At 41.6% G+C, this 20,738-nt stretch overlaps 1 protein-coding gene across 3 annotated transcripts in view; it reads left to right on the top strand.

The window, feature by feature from the left end:
* Nucleotides 1-20,738, top strand: part of ARMH3 (armadillo like helical domain containing 3) — a 127,232-nt gene that overhangs the window by 1,291 nt on the left and 105,203 nt on the right. For 2 of the 3 annotated variants that reach the window (XM_064663107.1, XM_064663109.1), the window contains exons 2-13: nt 5,760-5,871; nt 6,340-6,396; nt 6,514-6,660; nt 8,489-8,596; nt 9,694-9,786; nt 10,668-10,742; nt 11,391-11,477; nt 16,173-16,229; nt 17,253-17,296; nt 18,824-18,884; nt 19,834-19,880; nt 20,536-20,611. In XM_064663107.1, the coding sequence (XP_064519177.1) occupies nt 5,770-5,871; nt 6,340-6,396; nt 6,514-6,660; nt 8,489-8,596; nt 9,694-9,786; nt 10,668-10,742; nt 11,391-11,477; nt 16,173-16,229; nt 17,253-17,296; nt 18,824-18,884; nt 19,834-19,880; nt 20,536-20,611 (954 nt within the window). In that variant the 5' untranslated portion in view covers nt 5,760-5,769. Of the gene's footprint in view, nt 1-29; nt 1,737-5,759; nt 5,872-6,339; nt 6,397-6,513; nt 6,661-8,488; nt 8,597-9,693; nt 9,787-10,667; nt 10,743-11,390; nt 11,478-16,172; nt 16,230-17,252; nt 17,297-18,823; nt 18,885-19,833; nt 19,881-20,535; nt 20,612-20,738 lie in introns of those variants that run through there. The other variant, XM_064663108.1, reaches the window with a different exon arrangement.

Consider the following 20,738-nt stretch of genomic DNA (forward strand, 5'->3'; position numbering starts at 1 on the left):
ATTATGTTTGTGTTTTAACTTCTGAGTACTTGTGCTGCTAATGGTCCATATCTCAAAGATGTTACCCACTCTTCAGCTCTAGCGTTCTTATCTTGGCATGACTTTACTGTGCAGCTTCTTAGAACATAGCAGCTACCTCAGAAGTTGGAGGCAAGGTCATGTAGCTGCACTGTGTTCAGCATGGGCCTTGGATCCACACCGCTGGCTGAATCCATGGAAAAGGGGCAGGGGAAGGTTACAGAGAGTGTTTTTCTTCAAAAGGAAGGCATCTAAAAAGGCCTGCAAGCAATGTGAGCATTTAGGTGGGAGTGTAAAGGCAGTGCGGAATATTTCAGGCTAAACTATGTGGGATGGATTCTAAAGGGCTCAAAAAGTGAAAACCCAAAGAGACTTTCTGACATGGGAAAGCTGGGTGTTGTAGCCAGGTATATAGAGAGAAAGAGTGGTGAAATGAGAAAATGAATTAGAAAAAATGGTGTGAATATATGCTGGTGGAAGCACGCGACACTTATCTGGATGGACTTGACAGGAAGAAGTGTAACTAGTTGGTGGTGTGAAGTTGATGGATTGGGTGTTATTTTAACTGGACAGATAGAAATGAGATGCAATTATGGATGAAATGTTATTCTTTTACATTACTGCTAAAGCAGATGTAATGGTAGGTAGTCTGTATCTGCATTAGGAAGCTGCTTTTCCTGTTTTTCAAGGGGGCAAAAATAGGTCAGTCGTGGTATAACTTTAGTGTGTCCTATGTAGAAGCACATACATCGCTCTGCTCTAAGTGGGATGGAAGGACTTTCCAGTAAAAATGTATGTGACTGTGCTGGAGGTTGTTGCTTGGCACTGCAGAAAAAGAAGTAGGATCTATGTGGGCTTTTGTCATCAGCACACCCTCAGAATATATTTCTCATTACATACTGCCTGAAGGCACCTGGGAATTTTGCCACATGGATCCAAGGCTTGTATCCTGTGAATGTTATTGTTTCCCTTGTTGGTGGGTTGAGCACCTTTCAGTTGTAAAGGAGAGCACAGTCAAAGCAGTTTTCATTGCAGTGAACAATATACAAATGAAGTTGTAAAGAATGGATGCAATACAAAAGCAGTGTGGATGTACTAGCACAAACTGTAACCGCCAACGCAAGAGTTGAAGAATTGGTGGAGAATAAGCTGCAGAACGGCTTATAGCAGAAATTTGGCCATGATGGTTGCTAAAGCCTTGACGAAATCTAATCCAATGTGTTCTTCTCTCTGTTTTCACTTGTGGTCTTCCAGGCTGCTGCTGGGTGATCCTGAGGGTTTTAATACAGGAGCTTGAACTGGGTCCAGGCACTCTCTGTGAATCAGGATTCATGAACTTTTGTGCTGGGTACAGGTCGTCTATTGCTTCCAGGGATGAACGAGTGCTGGAACCTGTGTTTTAACTGCCTATTGCTCATGTCTGGTATTTGCGCTGCAGATTCATCACGTGGATTAAGTGCAAGCTTTTCCTGGTACTTCAGTGAAGAATTTATTGAGTATATGGCTTATAACACATTGCTTTGAGAGCCGTATGTTAACTTTGAGACAGGGGTTTATCCCAGCCTCTTGCATGATTGAGATATTTTTGAACAACAACTTTATACTTGAGTGACGTACCTGCAGAACATCTTGAAAGGCAAAGCATCGTCACACTGAGTCCCAAGAGCATACACTCAGGGAGGGAGGAGGCAATTAATAGCCTTGAAATATTTGAAAAAGTGAGTCCAATCTTAGTAGCTCTGGCAAGTCAAGAGATATTGGATTCTAAAAGGACACGTATCTCAGTTCTTATTCAGAGTCTTTATAAATATTGATTGAGGTTTGGGGCTTTGACAGTGACAAACTAATACAGATCACATCATTTGCACAGCCTTTTTCAGATAGGATTTGCCAAGTAAGTCAGTGTGTGAAAATACCATTTTCTGTCATCTGTATTCTTTTTGCCTAGCCAAGAAGTGTTACAATATATTTTTTGAGGAGTCACACTGAAAAAAAAACTTATTCACATTTTATTGTATGTGGGTGTTGCGTATGTGCATCTCTAATCTTGAAAACTTATAGGTTTGTTAGCCGAGGCAATTAAATGCAAAGTGCTGTGCTTGATGGACTGCATGCAAGACTACACAAGTTACAAGTTTTGGATCCTGATGTCATTATGGTGTAGATGTGCGTTAGTGTTATCCTTTCTACGGCATTTTTTGCTATTAGAAGGTGGTCTATAGAATACTAATAAGTCTGTACAGGAGCTGAATGAAAAAAACTGTGGAGCATCCACAGCCTTCAATGTGCATAAGTCTGAGTAAATCTCAGACTCAAAATGTCAGCATCATTTTTCCTGTGGCTACTCTAATGAAAAGCTAACACAGTTGTGTTCATTGGAATGTCATATGTTTGGTTGGAATCTCCGTTACGAGTTCTGGAATGAAACAGAAAGGAGGTGGATGGTTGGATGTGCTCATCCCTTCCTGACTTCATCAGCTGATCTCAGGGTTGATGAGAGATAAAGCAAGAGTCTGCCTGAACTTCTGTCTGCCATGGCTTTTATCTTCCTGCCTTTTGAGCTGCCAAGACTTGTGCTTTGTTGAGTTTTCTTTTAGTTCAGATGAAGCATCTTGTATCTTCTGCTGCACAGCAAAGTACTTGTTGTTCTAAAAATCCCCATGTGTGTGCTTTTCTTGGCCCTGAGGGGTAGTTCTCCTATGTAGTCAGTGAATACAGCAGGATTCACTTAGCAGCATGTGTTAATGGGAATGACCTATTGACAGAATAAATTATGTTTGAACCTAAAATGTGGAAAACGCACTGATGCTTTTTAAATGTGATGTTTAAAGGAAAATTGTTAACTGTGTTCAGTGTCATAACGTTTTCATAAGCATCACAGCATCCGGATAATTTGACACCTCTACAACATATTTATAAATGTTTTGTGCATTTCGCTGTTGGTTTCTGCAGCTGCCTGGAAGGTCTCCATTAGCAAAATGCAGTTTTCTGTTTGTCTTTATGACATCTAGAAAATGTGATTGCATAAAGTGAAAAGAAAAAGCCATTTGTATGGCCTGATCATCATAGGTCATGAAACAAGCACAGCCTAATAAAGCATTGGCATGGAAGGCAACTTCTACTTTTCTCTCCTTGCTCCTTCATATACTCATTTGTAGAATAGCAAATTAAAAGCAAGAACATTATTTAATCCTTGCCTCTAGAATTGTCTTTATGTGTGCTCTGTGCAGCTTTGGTTGAGAGAATGTGAATCCCAAGTCCTGTGCTGACAGACTAGAATTTTCACATGATCATGCGATCCCTCTGATGCTCACCCAGCATCAAGCCTTTGTGTCCTGAGGGACTTAGATTTTTCTGTCTTTCTGGAAATGTAGGAGAAGGGTTAAAACACAGCTCTGAAAGTCCAGGGACTAAGCAGAGCATATTGATCCCCTCCCATTCACGTACACATTTCATGTGAGAACGCTGACCTAGAAGCACTGAGAGTTAGTTTATTAGTTTTGACATTGGGATTCGTTAGCTGTAATTCAATTAGAAGCACACTGATGGATGTGTTTGTATGCTGGGGCTGGCAGCTGCTCTAGGTTCAGAAACTTAGAATTCTAGTAGGAAAATTGTTTTGTGCAGTCTTGGGTAGGATTCGTATTGCTAGGCTAAAAGTGACATCGTACTTGATTTGGTTTTTAATAGGTTTCTCTCTGTTTCCAATTATGTTTCTAATTAGAATAATGTCTTATTTCCCATGACAGTTTAAAAATAATGCAAAGTCTGTAAAAGAGAAGCTATCAAGATGATTGAAAAATGTTTTCCTTTTCGTTTGTTGGTTGGAAACCTTTTTCCGTCTTAGTTGGATACACAGGCCTACCAGGCTACAGGAGTAATTTTGGTTGTTTACAGGATGTTATGGTGCAGTAGTTGCTTTCTTCTGTCAATGTGTCTCGGGGCTGTTTCCATTCTCACCCCAGCACACACACCAGCCCATAACCAGCCAGCTGTGCATATTCCCTTTCTAGTGGGAAGACAGAACACCTCTCCACCTTTCTGTGTAAATGTTGACTTTTCAGGTATGAGGTCTGCTGTTCTGTCTTACCCTTTCCCATCCAGGCAAAGCTCCTTCCCTTCACACCTGAGGTAGTGTCTTTTGCAGCAGCATTGTTTCTCCTAAAAATGTTTTTCTGCCACTTAGAGCCAAGATTTATGCCTCAAAGGATGGAATTTTGAATAACTGAGTCGGGGAGCCTGAGAGACCAAGTTGAGAACATACTTGTAGCTTAAGTCAAATAAAAGCTGTCTGCAGTGGAAAGAACATGAATGAGGTCTGGAACTTGGTCTTTGAGGGAAAGACAGATCTAAATCCACTGCAGTTGTGGAAGGGGTTCAGGCAGTCTGGGATTGAGGCTACATCCCAAGCTGTCTCCATGGCTGCCAGCTCTGGGGTCTTAGATTCGACAGCAGTGAACTTACCTCGCTATGCGTAATTTATCATGGCTGAGTGCAACTGCCACAAGACCCTGCCCATGTTTTTCAGGAGCATGACTGAAGTCAAGCCTCCGTGTGTGGTATGCTGCTGCCATGTGTGTAATTACCTTTGGAGGGATGGGAGAAAGGTTGGGAGCTCAGGGATATGAGAAGGGATGGCATTCCCTTTCTGCTAAGTACCTCTGACATCCTGCAGTGATAGAGGAGGTTAGGACTGTGCCAGAGGTGTGGTGCTTGCAAGGAAAATCTGTGATTGCAGATAAATATATATTTGCAAGGTCAGAGTGGTGCTGTGCTTCGTAACATCAGACACAAGGTTGAGAATACATGGCAAGTCGTGTTCTGACTCTCAGCCCCTGGAGAGGGTTGTCTGTCATAGAAGGCTCAGGACCACAGCTATGGATGTTACTTTGTGTAATGGCTCATTTTGTAATAATGGTACTTCCTTTTTTCTTTTTTTTTAATAGTAAAATCTGTAAGACACCAATTAATGACAGTAAAACCTCCTTCTGTTTTTAGAAAACCCTTTACTGTCAAATAAATAATGAAATTCATCTGGTTTAAAAAAAAAATAAATCCCTGCAAAGCTTCTCCCCAGTGTTCTTCCATTCTCTTCTGAAACCTGAACCACATGGGATGCTTTAGAGGCTGGGGTTCCTCTCTGGCTTGATTTGCAGAGCAGCTGCCACAGATAAGAGATGCCAAGATGCAGAGGTAGGGATGAATAAGGGTGGCAGGAGTGCTTTAGAGAGGCTTTCCTAGTGTTGGATGCCACCTCAGAGTGCAAAAGCCGAATTTGAAGTGCTTTGGTAGGAAGCAAATTAAACAGGTAAGAGAAGACTTTTTCAAAGTTTCAGGAGCTTTTAGTCACCAGATGCCCTTGAGGCTTGAACAGCATCAAAAAGGACTGGGTATCCATTTGATATCAAGTATCACAATTCCTCCAAAGATATTAAAAAATATGTAATTTTTTAGATGTAAACTGCATTGGTCTGGATCGTGAATCAGTTTCTAGCAGAGAAGAATTAAGAAAATTTATCCATAAGGAGCTTATTCTGTTTCTGCCTGTGTCTGGACTTTTGCATATGTCTTTGAAATGGGATATAGGACTAGGTGGGTCCTTTGATCTGATTTCTTATCTGGTATAGTTATAAAGCCCCTACTTGCAGCTTGTCAAAAAGTCTCATGGTTAAGGCAGGCCAGATATGCCTTGAAGAAAAGTTCAAGTTTTCTGAGCCCTTTTTGTCTGTTCTTACCTTCAGGGTATACAGCATGGCCCAAACAGAGAAGAAAGGTGGACTGCTCCGGAAATCTTCAGCCTCCAAGAAGCCATTGAAAGAGAAAGTTGTGTTGATGTATGATGAGATTTTTACGGTAAGGAGTTGAGCATCTCTTCTTTGAAAATGCTGTGTTAAGTTTTCTTGGTTTAGTTTGTGCTGAGGGTTCTTTATGTGAGATTTGTTTCCCAAGGTAAGGCCTGCACAGTGTAGGCACACGCTTCAGGCTCTTCTGCTGTCATGCAGAGCTCTGTATTATGCTCTCTTAATGTCACTTTGTCCTGTTGTTTACCAGAACCATTTGTGATCTGTGGGAAGCCATGGCTTTTCCAGTATTTCTCAAAAAACATCTCAGTAAATAAACAGAGGCATCCCAATTGAGAGCTACTTCCATTGGTCCTTCTGTTTCTGGGAATCCCTGTAGCCAGAATTCTGCACTGTGAGACTACTTGTTCATCCAGTAGGGTGATGTTGACTCTGAGCTACCCATGATAATGATTTTCTTTAAATTCTGTCTGAATGATTTTTTCTTATTTGCCTTCATGGCTGTTCCTTTTCCTTTCAGACAGAGGACCCCAGTAAATGCAACCCTCGGTTTTGGGAGGAGCTATTTCTCATGAAGGTAACCAAATTTGAACATCCTCTGATTTACTGCTGCTGTTCTGCCAGTGGCAAGGACTTGTGTTTCTAAGGTGTCAGTGAGGGTGTAACACGCATGAACTGCTTCTTAACCTGACAGGTCAACCTGGAGTATCTGGAAGGCAAGCTGGAGGCTTTGGATGGGGAAGAGTTAATGAAGATAAAAGATAACATCAACTGCTTGTTTCAGCACTGCATCCAGGCCCTGGGTGAGGAGCACCCAATCAGAGTGGTCAATGCATTACAGGTACTGCTGGGAGACAGGCAATGCTGTCTTTTCCTTCTGATGAGGCAATGTATTTGCTGCTCATTTCTTTGCTTCTGAGAAGTGATGTCTACAGAACAGTTGCTACTTACTGCCTGTGGAGGTTACAAACATTCATAGTCTCTTTACTCTTTGCAGAGCAATAGCTTGTTTCAGAATTCAGGAGGATCTGGTGATAGAGGATGAAGCTTATGGCAGTGAAGAGACAAGGGGGCTTGTGCACACTGCAGACTGTCAGTTTGACATCTCAAGAGTGTTTACTCTGTGTAGCTTTGTTATTCTACTTTCACCTGTTCTCACTCATTTCAGCTGCATTTTTGAATTTCCGTATGGGTCAAAAAATAAATAAACCTCTGGAGAAGTTAGTGTGAAATTTATACAGGAAACTGTCCCAGCTGGACACTTCCTAATTGGAAACTGTGAACAATTGTCACCCAGAATTAACAGCCATTTTCCTGCAGGTTTTTCCTTACCAAAGTTCTGCTGTCCCATGTCTCATATGGGAGACTCCCCTCCTCAGTCTTGATGTTTGATGTTATTAGTTCACAAGCTGATTCTTACAGTCTGATGAATGCATTTGCTTCTCTCAGCTATAGGAGTACAGGATATGAATGTCAGGTTTGAAGAAGTTATCTGTAGTAGACATTGGACTGACAGTGAGCTGGGAAAAGTTGGTTTAAAACAGAATATTTACACCTCTGACATACAATCTTGCACTGTTTTATTATTATTTTCAGAATTAGTTTGAAAGGATGCTGTTAAATATTGTAGTTATAGCTACACAGACAGCTTAGCCCAGCCTTGAATTCCCCAACTTTTATCCAGACTCTTGGAAAAAGTTAGGGCAGGGCTAAGTCTAGAATACTGCTGTGTGTGTGTAAACTGGAGTGAGGCAACATGTCCTGAGCTTGAGTTAGGAGACTTATCCTTTAATCAGACTTTGATGTGGAAAGTGATCCTGAAGCCAAAACTTATTTAAGCAATCATTTCTTGAGAATGATTTTGGTGACCAAGGGCTTGTTTAGCCCAATATCCTGTCTCTCACAGTAACAAAAAAAAAGGATGTCTACCTTATCCTTTTTCTTCTGTATAGTTCCAGACGTGTGCTAATTCCTTCAGGTCTGCTTGTCTCCGGCTTTACATCTTCTGAAACTAATTACTTCTCACAGGTGAATTTAAGCTGGGATCTATTGGCTATATTGCTGCTCATTCCCCTCTTTGCAGGCCTGAGAGGTGCCTGATGACAAAAGTCACCACAGACATTTCCCTCTCTTGGGGCAAATTAGTCATGTCCATAAATTTTCCAGGGGGTCTGTTGGAAGCATGGTGTGCTGATACCTTTGTGTTGCCAGTGATCTCCAAGAACTTGGTATGATGCAGTAATCCAGTGCCTGCAACAAGAAACGTGAAGGAGGGAGTTAGGAAAGCTTAAGCTGCCTAATAGCCTTGGAGACATTTCTTTTGGTGTGTTTGTTTGCTTTTTTGTTGCTGTTGACAAAGAGACAGTTTACTGGTCAGGCTTGGTTATAGCACTGTGGTAACCAAACAGAAATTTATACTCAAAGAGAAAAACTATGATCAAATGCATTCTTCTCCAATTTTTTTGAGTCTTCAGCATCCAAGATCTTCCTTAGAAGCAATAGAGGTGAAGGAGAGGTCAGACAAAATGTATGGCTTCCAGGCTGCTGGTATTAATTTCAATATCTGGGCTTTGCCAGTGCTAGGAGAGCATCATGCTGCAGGTGTAGCTACTGAGTTGGAGCTGTTGCCTTACATCTTACATCTTACCTTCTGTTTTTTCCCTTTGCAGACTTTGTGTGCATTAATTCGGGGTGTCCATCAGAAGAACAAATCCACTTCTGGCTTTGACATCATCAACATGCTTGTGGGTTTTGATAAGGCAGAGCTATGTATGAAGGTGAGGCCCTGGCAATGTAGAGGAACAGTTTGCACAGCAGCTGTGTTGCAGGGGCAGTGATTTGTAGACACATGTGCCTACCAAGGTGCAGCTTTGGGGGGAGATATTCCAGCCACTTACTAAAACCAGCTGTCCTGAAGTTCTTTACCTGCTGGTGGCACAAAGACACTTGGGCTCCCTCGGTTTGTTAGTAATATGATAGAATAAATACACTGTGCAGTCACACAGAAATTAAGAAATATTAAAACCAGAAAAGGCTGCCACAGGCCATTAGTACCTAGTATTGAACCTCATACCTTGCACTTAGTTTTTATCTGAGTCATATCCTGTGTTCTCACATTCCATCAGCACGTGTACTGCTTTAAAATTATTTGGTGCTCTTCACTGTAAAGATGTTGAGTTTGGGAACTGACGAAGTAATCAGTGATGAAGCTGAATCCTTTTTGTCTCTTTCATCTCTCTACAACAGTGGCAATTTTTCTGCTCTATACAAATTGCAGTACATTGCGGAAAATATTAAGTAATAATTTACCTATCAGAAATACATTTTTCCATTAAGAAAACTGTATTACCTGTAACTTAGTATTTGGAAAACAGTGTTGATGAATATCTGTAAAACAGTTATATAGGATCTATTTTTAATCATAACTTATATATGTACTGTTAACTGGAGGTGTGCTGCTTACAAAAAAAGTCTTTATTCCTATAAGTAAAATGGAATATAGAAAAAATAAAGCAGTGATATTACTGTCTTGCAAACAAAAAGGAAAATCATATTTTGTAGATCTCAGAATTACGTTGTGAATAAAGTAATTTGTTCTGTGTATACAAAAATCTCATGTATCTAGAGAAAACTCTTGGAAAATGATCATGATGTTATGCCTGTCATTAAAATGTAGTTAACACAAAACAGTGTTGAGAAACAATAGTGTGAATATGGCCTGTGTAGCAGTAATAATGGCTCAATTACTGATTGTGGAATAACATGGCTTTATATTGGTGCTCTTGTGTTTGAATCTTTCAAAAAGTTGTTTATAAAAAAATATTTCAGATAATTTAAAATACTGCTTTTAAATAATGCGACTGTTGTTCTTCAGAATCTGATGGAGAGCTTGGACTCACTCCTTTGTGCTGAAGGTTCTGAAAGTCTCAAAAGCTTGTGTCTGAAGCTACTTCTCTGCTTGGTGACTGTAAGTAAATACCGGCTGTATAATAACTTCAGGGATTATATGAGCCACATCTTGAGGGATGGAACTGTCTCAAAACTTGAGCAGAAGGCTGCAGTGTGAAGCTTAAGAAGGGCAAAGAAATTGTGAATGAGAACAAGGGTCAGTCCAGAATATGCATCATGGCTCTAACCACAATGCCAATGCGGACTAGAATCCTGTAAGAGAGGTGCCTGGGGCAAAAGGGGAGAGGCAGGAGGAAGTGTCAGTTGGATTCACAGGTGTGGGTTTTTTTTAGGGAAAAAGATATTTAAGAAGTCTCAGATAAATGGAAAGAATGGGAGAGGGCTTGAGGAAAGACAGAAAGTGTGGAGTAGACAAGAATGGTGAGAATGTGAAGAATGAGGAAGTTGTAGTAAATGGCCACTCATCAGCTCTTGGACATGGTCAAATGTGAACTATTTTGACTGTGATAAGAGATAATTGAGTGTGGAGGAGGTCTTCACTGCCCTCTTCATGAGGGGGAGAGTTCTCAGTGGAACATATGTGACCTGTTTTTCATTTTCTGCCTCCTGTGTAGAATGTGCAAGAGCTGATGGCTGTTGTCATGCAGCTGTGTAAGATACCAATGTGTGGAGGAAAGGGGGAGCTCTTAGAACGTGGGGAGCTCTTAGAACGTGGGTCGTGCTTCTTGCCAGAGGGAGGGGTGGGAGGCAGGACATATTTCTTTTATTTCTTGTCTAGCTCTACTGGTGGTCACACCTTGACTTGCTGACTAAGTGTGAGATTCTGGATAAATGTGTCCATCTGGGAGTAGAACTCTTGTGCTCCCAGTGTGTGCCAGAGGCAGCTGCAGCATCAGTGGAGGCTTCGTGTGGGATTTTAAACCTTTTGTTTGTTCTCAGGTGACGGATAACATTAGTCAGAACACCATCCTGGAGTATGTGATGATTAACAGCATATTTGAAGCTATTTTACAGGTAAGGGTTCTTCCTTCACTGCAGGAGCTCTTCTTCCATAGTGAGAGCTTTCAGTGATGTATTTGCTTTTCAGCTTTAAGCAACACAGCTCACTGGCACTGTTGTTACTTCCATTCATAAGTCAGTCATATATATTTCTTTTAATGCTGTCTCCTCTGTACTCTAGTCTGCTGTTTTTAGTCACTACTGAGTATTTATTTTCACTTGAGACATTTCTGCACAGATAGAAACCGAACAGATTTCTGGGCTAATTTAGCAGAGAATTTCTGTATCAGAGAAACTTTCTTTCAAAAGGCAGTGGGGATATATCAAGGTTTTTTCTGCTCTTTGATAAAATATAGTTTTTAGAAGTGGAACTGAGCTTGCACAAGTAATGTTGGTGATTCAGTGAGATACTATTCAGTGCTGTTGAGAAATATATTTGCCCTTTATGTCCTGAAAGCCTATGTTCATTCTTTCTGTGATAAATAAGCTTCTCTGTGTGCATAACTTCCTGGAGATGCTGACAATCCCTTGACCTTAAGTACCCTTTTCCAGATAGGACATAATTTGCTCTTACACATACATTTCATGGGTATGCACTTTCTGAGAGTCACTGCAAGCTCCCTGAAGCAGGCCTGAACAGACCAGTGTGATTGTTTATTCCAGATCCTGTCCAGCCCACTGAGTCGCAGGGAACATGGCTATGATGCTGTTGTCCTTCTGGCCTTGCTGGTCAACTACAGAAAGTATGAGGTAGGTGCCTTCTGGATAACAGAAACATTACTTCTCTCAACTTTATTAATTTAGGCTGGATTATTATTAAGGCAGCACACAGTACAGTTTTAGCACTGCACGCTGTAACATTTATCAGGACATCAGCACGGAGCTGCAGAAGCTTTGCAAGGCAGTCCTGTTATGCTGTATTTGTCTCTGAGGTACATCTATAATCAAATGTGTATGATATTCCTACAGCTCATTATGCACCAGCATGAAAGAAACTACCTAGGGAATTTGCATTTCCTTCGTAGAAACATTCTGAGGAAAGTTCTTTTGGAAGAGTTACTGTTGTGCCAAACCAGCGTGTTTGCCTCTGTGTGTGTGAGTGTGCAGTTATACATATTCTCCAAAGTTAAACGGGCTGTCAGTCATCTTGGGCTTCAGACTGAATTTGTGATTCAGAACCTGACTAGCAGACTGAAAGAGCACAGATTCCCAGAAGAGATGGTGAAGCTGTGACCAAAGAATGAACTGAAATATCACAGCTAGTATTTCCAAGAGAAGTCTCTCTCTGTCTCTTTGACAGATTCCTCTTTGAGGAACTTTATTCATCTTCCTTTTTCTAAACCAGTTGTACTGCTTTGTGGTGTATTCCCATTTTTTCCTGCTATTCATCACCTTGAAAAAGAAACATTTTGACTGTTGGAAAAACACCTGCTGTTGGCTTTTCTTTGCATGAGGCATGGTGCTTTAATGGTCAGTTGTTTTTTGTTTTCCCAAGCAGGAATACCTTAATATACAAATGGGAAAGTTCTGGAATGCCCCTTCTTGAACTGAATTACTAGGAGGGACAGGCTTCAAAACCTACCTGTTTTTATAATGGATCTTGTTTTGAATTATGAATAGATCTAGAGAATATGCAAAGACAGGAGCTATACTTGGTGTCAAAGTAATGCCTGCCAATTTCTCATTCCTGTCAATGTTGTCAGAATTGTGAATTACAGGTTCTGTTCAGCGCATGGAACAGGAGCATGGAGTTTGATTTCATTTTATGGCTATGAGGGAAAACTGTTGGCATTAACATGACTAAGGGTTCTGATGGGGGCAGACTGGAAAGACCAGAGGTCTCCTTGCAAAGTTCAGACCAAAAGGTGGAGAGCTGTGTAGTCCCATCCCTGAGGTATGGATCCCTGTGGAATACAGCTTATGTCCTTTGTAAGGTAGAATGCAGTGAGTACATGAGACTTGTCCTCTGCTCTTTGCCGTAGCTTTCTGTGGAGTATTGAGTTGGAGTTGAGTGCTTTGGAGAACACTGTCCTAGATGTCTTGAAATTTGGCACTCAAAGGAAATTGTGATCCTTAAAAAGTACAATTCAGCTGAAGCAGATGTGTGGCAAGGGAAACTTCAGCTTGAGCAGTTTATCTGGCAAGGTTGAAAGCAACTCCCAGAAAGGTTTTATGTGACAATTGCCCAACACTGCCCTTTGTAGCAGTGCTACAAGCAAAGCCTGTAGTAATGCAGTCAGACTCTTTCTCCTTAAGTACAGTAGCTGCTTTCATTTGCTGTTCTTTGGCCTTTAGAATCATTCTGGTGGTTGCCTGGTTGTCAATGTATTGTAGCACACTTTTATGCCTCAAATGCTTTGAAATTTTCTTTTTAGCTAACTGTGCTGCAGCTGATAGGTTCTCTTTTTGTCTGAACTCCATTGGTTGCTAATTAGCCAACTGATTTCGTGTGTGTTTTTAGTGTGAATACCAGTGTGTTTTGCATCAGAATGTTCTTTCATGTTTTTGGGATGTGAGTTTTGTAGTCTTCTCTCGAATTGTCTGGCAGCATGGAGTGTATCCAACAGCTCTTTGTGTCTGGTTATGTGCACTTGCCTCTCCTTGGTATAGACAACTGCGGGTGCTGAAGAGACACAACACTGGAGAGTTGGAAAGTTCATGGGTTTTTTTGTTTTTATTAAAAAAAAAGATCATGCATAACTGAAATTATTTTAAACAAATCTCTTTAACAAAAAGAGTAATTACTCAAGCTTCAGTTCCCTGCAGAATGACCTGCTGAATCATCTCTAATGAGTGTTCAGCGAAAGCTCTTGTGAGGAGTGATTGGGTGGACTCTGGCCTTCGTTTCTGTTACAGATGTGAAGATAAGTTAAGCACCCAAGTAGGGATTATACATAATTAGCTTGGGTTTTTTCGGCTTTCTTTACCTACCTAAAAAATTACTTCTCATAGATTTGTGTTAAAGGTCTCAGAGATGTGTTTGGGGGCATGGAGGAGATATCTCTCTCTCTGCCAGACTTGTGTACTTTCCCATACAATGCTCACTTTGTATGGCGTGTCTCACCTGAGGATTACTTTAAAAATGACCTGGTAATGATCCCTCTGCAGCTTTATTTCTTTGAGATTGTTGGCATCTAGTGATGGGTAGTTCAAGTATTCCCAGATTCCAGGAGTTTGTGTCTGTGTGTCATGACTGACAAGAAGATCTCTATGCTATTTTTTGTTTGTTACCTGATGGCAGTCCTGTGCTGTCTGAAGAGCTCAGAATCATATTTTTGAGTTCTTTCTGTCTGCAGGTAGAGGCAGAAACTGACAATTTGAAGCTTTCAAAATGCGTATTAACTGCTTTCCAAGGCTGTTGCATGTCTGTGCATGTTGTGGAGTGGCAGGTGTAATTTTGACTTTTCACATTTCTGCTATGATTCCTGGTGAGAGGGGAACTGAACTCTGAAACAGCAGGATTAGAACAGGAAAGCAGGCAGGGAGTATGGGGCGGGTTTGATTGTGGTGCTTGTACAACTTGCAGGTTGCTGACACTCATCATAGATGTGCAGACCAGTGCTCATGGACAGTACCTGGAGCTGTGGGCTCTCAAGGAGGAGCACGAGCAAACTGCATGTCCTGTGGGCAGCATGGGAAAGGTTCCCATCACACTGGTACAGACTTGCATACCAGTGCAGTAGAGACTGCCTTGTCCCACACACCCCATACGGTGTGTGAAATACACTGAAATCTGCCTGCTGCTTGAGGAGTTAGGAAAGCCTAGAAGGAGGCATGGAACGTGTCAGGGGAATGGAATACTTCAGAGAGGAATTGTTAAAAAGACTTCTGCAGGTGTGGAAGTGACAACTGAAAAGACAGAGGGCAGAGATCCGTAGCAAGCTGGGCCAGCTTCATGACCCTCTCAACCGTGCACTGCTGGCATCTTGCTGTCAAGAGGTGGGAGACATGGAGCATGCATCTTGGAAAATCAAGGACAGTGGGAGTGTGAAAAATTGTTCACAGGCTGGAGATGACAAGGAACAACCCACTCTCCCTCCCTCTCTGTTGATGGGACTGAGTGTATGAGTAGGTGTCAGGTCAGCCTGATGGTTTTGGTCAGTGTAGTATCTCCCAGTTCGCTTATTCCCACATCTGGGAATTTGGGTAACCCTGCAGCCTCTAATCCAGGGTAGCCAGGGGCCATTGCCTGGAAAAGCCCCATCACTTTTATTGGTCATGAGTCACAGGCTGGCCTCTTCTGTGCATGAGCTGTTGTGTGGGAAGTTTCTCCCTGTTGAATGACTGAAATCAGCAAAACTAAGGTATATTTACAAGGATGGATTTTAATCCATATTTAATTATGACTTTGTGATGTTTGCTTCTGCTCCACAGACATTGACTAAATTTAATTTCTGAAAGGGAGCATGGTTGTACAGAGAGGACCCCATATTGTTACTCCATAGGAGCCTTTACTCCAGCCTCAAGGAAATGTCTTTGCATGGTTCATGCACGGCTGGGTTCTGTGTGAGTTTTGTGTCTTTTTCTGAGACACTGGCAGGGCTGGATGCTGCTGGAGGCAGCTCAGAGGTTGGCTGAGCTTTGAACTGTTCTGATCGATTTCTTTTCTGATCCAAAGAGAAAGACTGATCCTCCCAAAGCACCAGAAAGCTGAGAGTGGTGTTTTCTGATCAGCCTTATTTTTACTTGCTGTCAAGCAACTGATGCGTGTTTTGTGTTTTATTCTTCCCATCACTTTGGGCTTATTACACAGACTGAGACTTTTCTTCCGTGTCTTGGTTTGAAATCAACTTTTTCTAGTTTTGCACTGACACATATAAACCAGGAAAAACAAATGTGCGTTGCTAATCTAAAATGCTTCCTAAATTATTAGCATTTATCTTTATAGATGGAGTCTGCATGCTTTGTTCAGCTAAGTTCAAGGAATTTATATTCTCCAGAGACTTCCAGCTCTCAGTGGTGTAAACAGTGTTGATCTCTAACCCAGCAGCAGATGAGTGTCTAACATTGCCTTCCTGGGTCCTCCTTCCTTTAAGCAATCTTTGCAAGGTGTTGCAGAAGGGAGATAGCAGAACGCTGATGTTCCATCGCAGCTTCACTGCCTGTTCCTGCTGCATAACAGTGTGTGTGTCACAGATAACAAGCTTGCAGGACAGCTGCTCCACTTTCAAGACTGACAGATGAGCTTGCAGAGGAGCAGAAACTCCCGTTCTCAATAAAATCGGGAGACTGCCTGGCTGAGCCAGTAGGAGAAGGTGTCCCAGGCACAGCAGCCTTAGCATGTGCCACGACTCCTGTTTCTTTGTGCGTGTTCTACTTTACGGGACAGGAGACAGATTCTTCCCAGGTGGTTGGGTAAACTTGAAAAGATAATAGTGGTTTTTTTCCTGAAGGCTGAACTTACAAGCAATTTTCTTTCTTCCTTCCCCCCCTCACGCTGAGCAGTCAGTGAATCCCTACATTGTGAAGCTCTCCATCGTGGATGATGAGGCCACGCTCAATGTGAGTACTTGCCTTGATTCCTCTGTGCTGCTGGGGATGCTCTTTCATGTGTGCTGTTAGTGGAATGAATGCAAGCACAGTGTATTGTAGAAATCAGATCTAGGAACAGTGCTGCTCTGAGAAACACCAGCACAGGAGTTGTTCAGCCCTAACTGTACTCTTGCAGTGGGTTAGGGCGCTCATGATTTGGACAGTTTGATCACCAGTAAATGGTGGGGGTGGTTAAAAAGCTAGGTAGCAAGAAACATGCTTAAAGTTGATCTGCTATACATTTATGAACTATCTATACACTGTTTGCTGTCACATGCCAAAGGCACACGATGGCGTATGCCAGAGATCTCATTTCCAGTGCTATGTCACGTGATTTTACCAGTCCACAAGTCAATTCTTGTAGCTCAGTGGAAGCTTGTATTTGAGTCAAAAGTCCTGCAACATATTTTGGGTTGTAGCCACAGTCTTAAGTTTTGTAGCCTGGCCTGGATAAAAAGTGACAGCACACTGAGCTATGGAGGTCTGGACTTGGAAGCTGTTCTTTAGGCATGAAGTAAAAAGCAAGTTCCGTGCTAACTAAAGGGTGATTCTGAGTTAATTAAATTGGCTTGACAGAAAGGATGTTCCGTAGTTGTGGAATGGTGGAGGCTGTTTGCAATAAGTTAAAGGTTACTAGTGTTTATGGCTCTTGTTTTGAATTTTTGGATGTCTTTCCTCTGACACCATCTTCCTTCTGAAGCACTTGGTGTTTTAATGAAGCTTCTTGAGTGAGTAAGCTGTCTGGAGATCCAAGGAGAGTAAATGGTCTCTGTTGAACTTAGTAATTAAATATATAACTTTAAATTTTGGTGTCTTGATTTTTGGTTTGTAATTTTGTTGTATCATAGCATGTCTTAATAGTTCAGACATCTACAAGGGAAATTCTTCATAGCATGCTAGGTTATCTGGGGGGGCAGCATTGCTACGTGTGTTCAGTGTGTGATTTCCTCCCTTTAGATTTGTAATGTGAAGTTTTTTTAACACTTTTTTCAGGGAATGGGACTTGTAATTGCCCAGGCTTTATCGGAATATAACAGGTAAAACCTAATTGTGTCTTATTTTTCAGTACAGGATAGTTGCTGTACATTTTCACAAACATTTTTTTGTGTGTTGAAGCACTTGTTTATCACTTAATAGGCTTGATGCACCCAGAGAGGCAGGGAATAGTCCTATGCTTTAGGATACTTTGGCTCAGTTGTTGCTGTCATTGCAAGAGTGAATCCATCTCTACCAGCTGGGCTGATGTGCTTCAGGAGAGATCTTGCTCCAGGGGAAGATATCTGTTGTATGTTTTTATTGTCATGGATTTTACCTCTCTATGAACCTTGTGTAAAATCTTAGTTCCAAAGGAAAAGATCAATGATTTGCTGAGAACTTCTCTGTTAGAAAATGGATTTAACTGAAACGCTATCTAAAACAAACAAACAAACAAACAAATGTATCCAGGCCTGTCCACATGCCAGATCAGAGGTGATTAGGGCATGCATGTGCTTCCAAATGGTGGAAAGCAGTAACTGCTGCTGAAGAAAGAGCCAGAAAGTCAGCAGCAGGGTGGCATGTTCTCAGCTTCATATGCAACAGCTCAAAATGTGTACATTTTCCCAAGAGGAAAGTGCTTCAGAAGAATTTAGAACTTACAGCAATTTTACCGGAGGAACACATGACATTTTTTTGTGCAGTAGGATTCTCAAAGTGTCCAGAAAAATGTTTTAATTCCTTTGGAAGTCTGCTGTTGCAGTTATGCAGGTGACTTGCAAGATCAGCAAATCATGTACGTAACAGAGTAAATTATCAGAGTAAAGCAGAAAAAGCTCACCCACCCAACTTCCTTCATTGTGACAAAAGCTGTCTCAGACCATGGCCTGTTTTGCTGAGCTCAGTGCTTTCTTTCCCCCTTTTCCAAATATTTAGAATTGCTTACTTTGCATATTACGTCGTGTATGATGAGATTCCTGTATGACAGACACCATAAATGGCCATGTGAGCTTTTCTAGTGCGTTTGAATGCCAAATGTAGCAACGTAGCTTAAATCTGAGGTACCCAACCTATACCTTGACTTCAGTTCCAGTCTCTTCACTTGCTCCAGGAATGTGGGATCAGGCAAGACCAGGCCATGAACTATAATGGTCTGCGTGGTTTCTGCTGGCCCTAGGGTGGCCAACTCTGATTTGGTCTGTAGCAGATAATTGAAATGAAACTGTTCTGTGGTTACTGACTCTGTTGCTTCATGTGGTTTATTACTGTTTTTCCAGTGCAGGACAAAATTTCCTAAGTCACTTGAGTCCTTTCCTTCAGTGTTAGCCCAGGCTGCCCATGTCCTCTGTAACAGCACAAGCATTGTTCAACTCTCACGTCTTTCAGCAACCCCACCTCAACTCTACACAATTTACAAATATTTTAATACCCTTTGCATCTTTTGTGAGTTCTTGAAAAAGGCTTGTGAATGTTGAAGCTTCTTCCATCCTGTATACTTATCAGATAAGACTATCTTACAGTGATTTAGGTAAAATAACCCTAGTTCCATGTATAACCCTGAAACTTCATCCTTATTTCTTTTTGTTCAGGCAATACAAAGATAAGGAAGAGGAGCATCAGACTGGTTTCTTCTCAGCCCTAACTAATATGGTAAGCAAGGAAGCAGTGTTTTTTCTACTCTTAAAATAGGTGTCTTCATGCAAGTTCAGCAGGAGGGCATTTCTGTAAACTGTGAGTTTGGGATGTGGGTTCTGCAGGCATGGGTTGAATGTATCCAAACCAAATACAACTGAAATGGCTGTATTCTGAGCACTGTGTTGTTATCTGGCTGGGAAAGCTCTTTCGAAGGACAAGATCTCTATTCTGGTGTTGATAATTGAAATTGTTTTCCTGCATCATTGTCATTCTAGTTGACTTTATTTTAAAAATCACTTGAAAAAACCTTTTAATCAGTTTGTTAAACTTCTTAATCACTTTTAAACGGCTACTTGTTTTTTAAAAAAAGTTGCTGCTCTGCTGATGTGGCCTAGAACAGAGTGGCACAGTCTGGGCTGTCACTAGCTTTAGAGGTTCTGTTTCTTTACTGTCTTGTTTCTCAAGTATGGGTGTACTGAGTGACCATGGGGTAAGCTTGGATTCCGCAGTGGGCACTGTCTGCATTTTTGGAGGGGTACCCTTCAAAGACAATTGTGAATTTCTTCCTTGTGAAGAGTATCCACTGTTACCCTTGTTCAGTTTGGCCTTGCTTTCATCTGACATTTAATTATAGTCTGAGATCTAACTGACAGGAAAATTTCCTTTAAGTAAGGATAATTCACTGTTAACAACTGTCTGTCAGGAGTGACTTGGGTGAAACTGCTACCACTCTGGGGCAAGCAGATAGGAAACAATCTCTGTTGTCCTCTTACAGAATGGCAGACTAATCCAGGCCGGGATCCAAGGTCCAGTCCTTTTTTTTTTCCTTTTTTTGTGATTTGACAGGTGAAGAATTGGTCAGTGACAGGACTGCAAAATCAAATCTGTTTGTATCCATGTATTCTCTCTTGTTGTCTAATAGCTTTCCCGAATTCCTGCTGTGCAATGCTCTCTCTTTCCATAGGTGGGCAGCATGTTCATAGCAGATGCTGATGAGAAGATCTCGGTCCAGTAAGTGCACAAATGTTAGTTACACAATGAGCTGGTCAGCGTGATCCACTCTGTCATGGAGCTGTTCTAATGTCCCACAGCAAACAACAGGGGCAGGTTCTCTTGTCACTAAAATAGTACCACACCACTGCAAACTGGATTCTCCCTTCAGTGGGCAGGGTGCAGCAGGAGGACCCACAGCTGAATTGCTTGTAATGAAGTCTATAAAAAAAAAAGCAGTGGTTTTTATGGGGCATTTATAACATATAATAGGCATGTTGGAGGTGGCACATGGAAAGTGATAATTCACGTACTCTTGCCCCCACCAAAATATTTTCTAAATCAAGGGGGCAGGTGATAAATATGAGGGGTTTTGGTGTCTGCAGGACCCTCTGCCCTTAAAACAAAGGACTTTTAAGGGAAAGCACTGTTTGAGCAACGAGGGACACCTTCAGCAGGAAGGGAACAAAGTCTGTAGTTGAGCTCTAAAAATAGCTATTGTTATGCATTGCTGAATACTACTAATAATCGGAATACAATACAACTGGATTGCAGAGGCAGAGTTTTCTGTAGTTAAAAAAAAATTTTCCTTTTTCAGATAGGCCTTGCTTCTGAACAACTTGGCTTCTGGTAATTTGATCACTAACTGTGCCTTTTGTCTGTATCCTTCCCACAGAACGAATGAAGCAATCCTTCTGGCCCTCTATGAAGCTGTTCACTTAAACCGGAATTTCATCACAGTTCTGGCACAGGTGAGTTTCAGTGGAATGTTTCCCCATTTCTTTGTAGTGCATGTGTTTGAAATTAGAGAGTCAGAAATGGAATCGGTGAAAAGATGTACGCCCCTGGATACTTGTCACAGGATCAGCATGAAAGATC

Source organism: Pseudopipra pipra, chromosome 8, assembly GCF_036250125.1.
Source record: "Pseudopipra pipra isolate bDixPip1 chromosome 8, bDixPip1.hap1, whole genome shotgun sequence".
Classification (NCBI taxonomy): Eukaryota; Metazoa; Chordata; class Aves; order Passeriformes; family Pipridae; genus Pseudopipra; species Pseudopipra pipra.